The sequence below is a fragment of the Myxocyprinus asiaticus genome, chromosome 34, assembly GCF_019703515.2.
Source record: "Myxocyprinus asiaticus isolate MX2 ecotype Aquarium Trade chromosome 34, UBuf_Myxa_2, whole genome shotgun sequence".
Taxonomy (NCBI): Eukaryota; Metazoa; Chordata; class Actinopteri; order Cypriniformes; family Catostomidae; genus Myxocyprinus; species Myxocyprinus asiaticus.
The window spans coordinates 33,487,488-33,496,243 of record NC_059377.1 but is presented as its reverse complement, the minus strand read 5'-3'; the positions used below and the strand labels follow the sequence as shown (position 1 = coordinate 33,496,243).

At 37.1% G+C, this 8,756-nt stretch overlaps 1 protein-coding gene across 1 annotated transcript; it reads right to left on the bottom strand.

Moving 5' to 3' along the window:
• Positions 1 to 3,388: 3,388 nt before the first annotated feature.
• On the bottom strand, positions 3,389 to 7,378 carry LOC127425267 (growth/differentiation factor 6-B). Its single transcript, XM_051671014.1, has 2 exons — positions 7,021 to 7,378; positions 3,389 to 4,383 (listed from the first exon to the last, which is right to left on the bottom strand). The coding sequence occupies exons 1-2, from the start codon at positions 7,376 to 7,378 to the stop codon at positions 3,497 to 3,499; spliced, it is 1,245 nt and encodes a 414-aa protein (XP_051526974.1). The 3' UTR covers positions 3,389 to 3,496.
• Between the last annotated feature and the right edge of the window lie 1,378 nt (positions 7,379 to 8,756).

The window sequence follows — 8,756 nt, the reverse complement described above, 5'->3', positions numbered from 1 at the left end:
AAAAGTAATACAACAACTTTCCTCAACAAGCTGCACATCACCTAATAGTGAGCCCATTTACATGCACACCAATACGCTGATTACTTCCAAAAATCAGCTTTTTTATAAAATTCGACAAAGAAAGAAATCCGAGTTGACATGACATTCGAAATAATCGTGCTATTCTCTGCTTTTGACGTCAACCCGTGCAGAGGCATGAGCACAACACATGCACACATTGGATAAGCCGATAAGAATGCTGGTAAAAGTGTTAACATGCCATACGCGAAATCAGGGTAATCTGTAAAACTCTACCCGTGGTGACCGGTTTATTCTTAGGCCATTTATGACCTAACACAATAAACCGTTTATTGAGTTTACCACACGTTGTCGGCTTATTAAGCCTAATCGATGTAACAACTTGCAAGTAAACGCGCTCTGTGACTTTGCAACATCCCACAACAATCTTAGCATAATTTCAGAGATTGTGAATATAAACAGAGGTAGGATCATTCACGGGGTGCAAAACCCCCATATCAAGTGGTACTGGATCGGTTGACATTTTACTAACATGAGTGATGAATGCGTGTTGGGTTAACAGAGTTAATCCTGCACTAGTAGTTTGTGTACAGAGGCTAAGTAGAGCAGATTAACCTGTAGCCTTCCTTTCTATTCGAGTTCCCCGACTATATACACAGTTCCACTTTCCTTTCTAAAGTTGACTTCACAAATGTCTTCTCAGCTTTCTATCCATTCAGTTGACTCGTAGGTCACTTGCATTTGACTCTTTGACAAAAGACTGCGTCTTCTCAAACATTCTAAAAAATGTAAAAAAAAAAAACATCAGTGCAAACAGTCTTGCCAAACAAAGCAGTAACAGTACCAGTGTCACTGGTTAAGATAAATCAATGACATACATTCAAACTCAGATTAGTTTTACACGAACACAGTCTTCTGTGGAACACAAGTTTTTTAAGGAATGTTCATGCTGCTCTTTTTCATAATCGATTCCATATTTTTTTAAACTTTCATCACTGAATCTCTTTGCACTTCCACATATTCAAACTTGGCGTGTCACATTCGATTACGAAACACATGAGATCCATTGCCATTTGGTGTCGCCACGCAGCAACATTTGAGTATGTGGAAACGCAAATGAGATTTGAGAGCTATGGTGGAGGGCAAGAGTTTAGTGAATAACGACTTAAATATCAGTCAAAAAGCTAATGTATGGCTTCAGAACACTTGGAATATGGCTCATGAGTCATATGGACTACTTTTATTGTGCTTTATGATGCTTTTTGTATTTTTTAGAGCTTGACAACCCCTGGTCACAACATGATGACAGAATTTTCATTTTTGGGTGAACTATCACCTTAAAGACTGTACTAAAAAACAGATCATGCAGAATGTCAGATGGTTAAACATGGTGTGATAACAATCACTGCTTCCATCACAAAACCACTCCATACCTCAGTCCGTCCCCAGATGTCCTTTAGAGACACACAACATTCCACTCCATTGTTGTCCAGCAGCTGCATTGCACTGCTTTCTGCCTGTGTGTCTTATATCTTCATGTCTTTTGTGGGCCACAGTGTGACAATGTGACTGAGGGACAGAGAGGTAGTGTAATAGCATCACCCATATTCCTTTCCCTTGTTCTGCTTCGTTGATTGCTTCCTCTCTCTTTACTTGATGTGTTAAAAGCACACAGTGGCGAGAGACAAAGGGATGCTTGACCTTTGACCTTTGGGCAAAATGCAAGCCTAATCTGAAGTTAGAATCCTTGGTTGTCATTGTTTTTTCCCAGACAGAGAATAATTGCAACTTTGGTTACCGAGGTCAGAGCCGTTATTCCGTTTACCAATAGATGTGAGTGTGTGTGTGTGTGTGTGTGTGTGTGTGTGTGTGTGTGTGTGTATATGTGTTTGTGTGTCTAGGTGCTACTCTCTATTCACACACAGACACACACACAGCCCACCCAGGGAAGGTTGCACAGATTGTCTGCTGACCCCTTTTTCACCTTTACTAGACTCTGCAATTATCTCCCTTTAGCTCTTTACAGCAAAGGTACACAGATTACTTGGATCTTTGTACCTCGAGTTGGCATATATTGAGAGCACGGTGCGGTGGATTTTACCAGAATAGACCCAGTTTTAAATTTCTCTTTCCCTTCCCACTTATCAGTTACTGTTCTCACTGTGTAACCCAGACCAGTAACAGTGTAGAATGATGAAAACTAGGAGCCACAGTCACAGTAAGGGAGCCATGTTAGTAATATTCTCATAAATATATAGAGTAAAACATTATGGCATTAAAGGAAAATTCTGTGTTAAATGCAAAGTTAATGATACATCTTTAAAATATCTATTGACAGCATTTTAGGCTGACAAACTGAAAATACTTTTTAACACATTGACAGTAACATGCTTACAATGGAAGTCAATGGGACAAGTGAATAACGGTTGCCCCATAGACTTCCATTATAAAAGTATTTATGTATAAAAGTTAATTTGACAAATGAATGTATGATTTGAAGTTATTTTCTGCCTCAAATGCTAATGTTAGAAATTAACTTGTTTTTAACCCAAAATATAAATGTTTTGTTAATATAACGGTTTTTAAAAGTTACACCTTTAGTATTGTTATCCATAATTAATACATCAATATTACACAAATAATTTCATTATTCTTTTTATAATTTTTTTTTTTTACATTTATTTGTATCTTATTTTTCATTATAGAGGTTTAAGTGATAATTTTCATGTAATTTCATGTAATGAGTCAAATCAAAAACAGAAATGCAGCTACATGGACTGCTGTACAGAATGTTTTAATAAATGTCATGATATTTTATTGTGGAGGAATAATGACATATTTTGGTTAACACCCTTTATAAAATATTTACAAACTCTTTACATGACATCAGTCTCTCAAATGGAACATTTACATAGTACACACAGAAACATAATATGTACAATGAGGTAGATACAGCTTATTGGTTGTATAAAATACAAATCACTGAATACATGAAAAATAACTTAAATAAAACTGGGAATGAACATAAATTAAAGTTAGCACCTGTACAATTCAAAAATATATTTATTTACATTACAATGCTCAAAATACAGCTATTCAAATAGGAATGCATTTTAGGTATGAAGCTGTCTTGTACAAGCCATATGAAGTATTAAATGTCCTGTACAGAGAAATTAGAATAATGTAAGAATGTTTCTGAATACAGTTAATTACAATGACTAGGAAAATATGAAACATTTGTCCAATCAGTTTTGTGCTTATTTTGACAATCCAGTATCACTATTTTAAATGTGAGTGGTAGGGTAACCAACGAGGCATTCAATGTCCAATAGCTATGATTATGGTTATGCTATTCCAGTTAAGGCTTCCGGTAAAGTTCTGATTTTGAGCAATCTTGTTCCAAAATGACATAATATACAGACTTATTCACTCAACGTTCAAATTAATTTACATTTCCCCATTAGTTTCAATAGCACATTTACCTACAGCCACAAGACTCCACTACCATGTCCTCATACTGCTTGTATACAACATTATTTCCTGCATCAATGTAAAGTATACTGATGGGGCTGAGTTTTGATGGGACACAGCAACTGGGAGGCATGTTGCTGGGGTTCATTGAGTTCATAAGGGTTTGTATGATGGCATGATTGGTCGGCTCCAGGTGTGATCGGAGGGGAAAGTCACAGATGCCCTCACAGTGATAAGCCTCATAGTCTAATGGAGCAATAACCCAATCATCCCAACCCAGCTCCCTGAAGTCCACATGCAAGGGCTTCTTGCTGCATCTAGATTTGGTCTTTTTGCCATGCCTCTTGCCGTGTCGGTTTGGTAAAGTGGTCCTTCTCTGTCTGGATTTCAAGTGAGGTCCTTTCTCCTTTCGGGGATCATCAAGTCCCCACAGTTTAAGCTTCTCCCTCTTTTCATAAAAAAGGCTTTGCCTCTTTTTTGACTTTGTGAAAACAACCAGTATGGCTTTCTTTTGTTGCGGACGACCATATCTGTGAAATCCAAGATATTGCAAGTCGATTTCCCTCTCTGGATTATCTAGTGTTGCCTTGAGCTCTAAACAGAAGTGGATGCCGTGAGAGTAGAGGTGCCGTTCCTTAAAAATCTCCCATACATCAAAAAACTCCCATTTTGGTTTATGTGCATCCTCCAGATCCAAGGTTTTGGAGTCTAGGACGATGTGTGACTGACAGGAGAGAAGCTGTATCTCCACTGGGCCCGTCTCTGATGCCCGGAAGGTTGCAGATATCTTTGTGTATATCCTCAGTTCAGCACCCAGGAGCTCAACGTTTTCAGAAAGGGTTAATACATCAAACAAGTACTTCTGTCTCCATAGAGGGGAGTTCAAAAGGTCATCTGTGACAAAGAGCAGAAATATTTGTTGTCATATTGGCTTTACATTAATTATGATATTAGTTTAGAAAGGCACATGTAGGAAAGAAATGTGAATGCAAATGTGACTAATGTTGAAACTATTTGTTTATATGATGGGTTTGATAATGATAAAAAAAAAAATGCTGGGTTTTTAATCAAAATTAAAAGGTTTAGAATAAAAAAAAAAAAAAAGAAGGTTTTTTTCTCTCTCTCTTGTCAAATAATCCCTCAAGTAATCCCAAGTAATGCTACTTGGGATTTATATAATAAAGTGGAACATGCTCTAAAAAGGCTTTAAAAATCAAATAAGATCTAACTGGATAAATTGAAATTCAATTCTTTATTCATTATTTTCCAGAATTTAAGTTTATATTAGAAAAGACAAAATTAAATCCACTGTAAACCCTAAAGTTGTCATTACTGGAAATATCAAGTTGCCTTAATTAAGTATTACTTGAAATGTCAGCTTTTGGGCTCATAACTCAAATATTTAAGTTCATTGAACTTGAGACTTTATGTGTTAATAAGAAAATTGAGGGTATGGGGAATACCCATAATGTTTTACTCTTGAATTATTTAATTATGTTTCCTTGGTCAAAGGGAAGTTATGGGGCCATTTAAATAGTTGTATTTAAGAATTCATGAAGGTTTTAGCTCATTGTAGTATTATTTATGTTGTTTTGTTGCAAATAGTTGTTTGTGTGATGCCACTATTAGGGTGATCAGTGTCCCATTTGGTCAACTTGGACCCTGTTGACTAATTATTTTTGTGCATGTGAAGTTAAGGTGCAGGTATATATGCATTTCTTTGGAGAATTAAGTTTATTTAATGACTGACCTAGAATCAGTTATGATCTTTTGTTGAGCTGTGCTATTGTTTGATATAAAATTGAATCAATTCAATTAAAATTATTAACAACAGCAGAAACAATATTTAAACAGTAAATCTGAGTTATCTACTTGCATCTAGTTAACCTAGTTAAGTACATTCTATATAAACACCAAGTTAATTGAACTTAATTACATAAGTTCTGGAGATGCCATAACTCAATTCAACTGAGGGAACGAGTTTAATCAATCAAATGAGTAGAGTCAACTTATTAGGGTTTTCAGTGTAATATAAACAGAAAAATGTAACGTTGATGGTAAATTATAAAAAAAAAGTTCTAAAGCATTCTTGTTTGCTATCATTGATTGCTAATTATAATAGAACCTCCATTAGCATTCCTTTAAAATTTGTTCGACAATTACATTTTTATTTATTTTTTAAATACTAAACCTGTACCATGTACCATGAACTTAATGAAAAAGGGATGACAAACTTGGAAATGCAGAGGCAGTACACAACCACACAAACCACACAATTGCGTGGGGGGGGGGGCCTGCCCCGTGAAGGAAAGCTCCGCAAAAACCGCTTGAGGGGTGACATGTTGTTCTGAGTACATGTGCGGATACGCTGTTGTCTGCGGTCTCAGAGCAGTTCACGTTAGAAGCTGTCGGGTTTGGATCAGTAGGACTTTGGGTTCGGGTTTGTAATTATGAAAAAAATATACAGGCCTTCCGAACTTGTTTCGCCCACGTGCTTTCACTCACACAGATACCCGAATGGATGAGTTAGGGGCCGTTCACACAAAAGTGTTTTTGTGTGCATTTGCTCTGTTTTCCATTGTTTTTCTATGTAAAAGCACTGGATGAATGTTCTTGGCTGCTGCACTGTGTCTTGCTGTTTCTTCAGTGTCTCACGCAGGACCTGCACATTTTTAGTACTGTGTCAAGTTAAAAAGAACTTCAGGTTTCAAAACCACACATTGAGACACCTGCGTTCTGTTTCATCCATTGCTCTGCATCTTGATTGTTTTTAGGTGTCACAAATATTTAGCTAACATTCTGAACAAGTTCTGGTTGTAAAGAGGTGACTGTTACAATGTTTAATATTATTCCAGATTGTTCTGCACCAAGCAAATTTTCAGCACTTGATAAATGGCAATGATTTTTTCCTATTGCTCTAGTGCGCTGATGGGCTGCCATGCCTTATCGAATGTTGCCTAATGCTTACATAAAATACAGCCTTTTTCAACATGGTGAACAATACACTGCAGCATCAGAATATAAGCTCCAGATGAAAGTAAAGTAAATAAGACAGAAATATATTACCAGTGTATACAACAAGTCAACAAAGTAATAATATGACAAACTGGACAACAATAAATAATTGTTGGGTTATAATATTAATAAATACTGTAACAACGGAATTCCAAAATGTTACTGGGTGAAGTAGTTTTGCACACCTTGTTCACAAAAAATAAATAAATAAATAAAATTTAAGTAAATATTGCTTTTTATCACTGTATTGTGGAAAAACTGGAAAACATGTATTAATTATCTTTAACTAGATTTTTATTTAATTAAACATTTTGAAGGTACTTGGCCACAACGGCTGATATGATGAATTTAAAATTATGATTTAAAATACTTTGTCATTTTTTTTAGAAAATGTGTTCGAAATGGGGCCCCGGGTTGGTTGCTTGCTTGCTTGGGGCCCCTGTGCATAGGCATAAGAGTCGGTTTGTGGACAAAAGATCCAAGAACTGGCAATTCCTAGAAATCAAAGCAACTAACCTTGACCCTCGTCCACAAAACTCGTGATGGTGTTTGCTGCTTTTGATGAGCGGAAAAAACTTGCGTTCAGCCCCAGTTTCTCAGCCGCAGAAAAAGTCTTATAGATAGAGATCATGTAATCGTGAGGTTCAATTGAATCCTTTATCGCCCGCTGTGACTGTCTGTCTCCAGATAACGGTGATGCTGCGAGTATACCTTTGCCATATTTTGCTCTTCTTTGGCCGTCGGCAGGCGCGGGTTTGCCGACTTTAGTGCCTTTGGATGCAGTTGGAAACAGAGGGTTCATTGTGTGAACGCACAGAAAATACAAAATTAAAGTAAAAGTCAAAAATAGTCTAGACACTTCACAAGCACACATCTTGTAAATGCACAAGAAAAAAACAACGACGTGCTTGGAAAAAACACGAACACATCACATGTGTGTGGAGGTCTGTGATGTCAGGAGCGCAGACTGAGACCACCTCACTCTGAAGAACAGCCTCTTTTAAGTACGGTCATGACATTATTAGCTCCCACTCATTCCACGGGCCACTAAAACTACACTTTAAAGAGATCTACCTCCAACTGTTTGACAAGGCATTACTTTCCTCTTCCATGCCTCCGTACCTTTAAATATGCTCAATTTGAACAGTAAATATGCATAGCCTATGTATTCATATTTTATAGGCTGTCCAATCTAACGTGCCACATAACTTTAAAATAGCAAACGGAAAATAATCGTTAGAAAGAATTTAATTGTGCAATTTGTTCTTTATTTCGCTCCTTTAACTTGACAGATTGTGTTGTGCTGCGCAGGTGTAAGGGGTCGTTCACACCAAACACATTTTACGTGCGTTGAATGCGCTAGACGGACGTCTCGCTGTTTTTTCAGCGTCTCGCGAGGGAGCGCCGCGTATTTGGGCGCCGTGTCAAGTTATAAACATCAAAAACGCGTCTCGAGTCATGTGTAGCTTTATATATATATATATATATATATATATATATATATATATATATGCCTATAGGCTATAGAGCATATACAGTTTCGGTGTGAGAATTCCGATATGTGGACTTAACCGCCCTCTAGCGGTTTTCAGTGTGTTCCTCTCATGTTTAGTCAGACGGTTTTGGTTAATATTGCTCAGTCAAAGGTTATTGTTTTAGCAAAGCGACACATTTTAGAAGCCATGCATGTTTAGAAGGAAATACCAGTGCTTGTGAGGTAGCAAAATAGTGTAAGCTAAGGGGGCGTTCAAACAGCACACTTATGTGCGACAGAAACAAGACAGAGTAACTGTCTTGTGGATCGGGACGCAGGGGTCTCAAATACACTCTTTTAAGAGTTTTAAAGTTGATACGCTATTAACAACATTTTATGTATATATTTTGACAGGAGGCGTGACTTTACGGCCAAAGGCGTGCGTCTTTCACAAATGTATGCTGCATTCACGTCATGTCGGAATATTTGGACCAAAAATTAATACCGCAGATCTGAGTTAACACTCCTTCATGTAGGCATTTGAGTAGGCATTGGATGAAGTTGTCATGATAACGATGCACGCATAAAAATAGTTCACCCAAGGCAATCAAACTAGAGTAGAGTCTGATGTACTTATCCTCTTGTTTAGTTGTACATCTGGCCTTCCACATCTCTTTCTGTTCTTGTTAGAGCCAGTTGTCCTTTGTCTTTGAAGACTGTAATGTACACCTTTGTATGAAATCTTCAGTTTTTTGGCAATTTCAAGCATTGTATAGCC

Coding starts and splice junctions, on each gene's coding strand:
- LOC127425267 (XM_051671014.1), bottom strand. CDS start 7,378: ATGTGTGCTTGTGAAGTGTCTAGACTATTTTTGACTTTTACTTTAATT. Junction 4,384..7,020: donor TTTTGTGGACGAGGGTCAAG/GTTAGTTGCTTT, acceptor TCTTTGTCACAG/ATGACCTTTTGAACTCCCCT.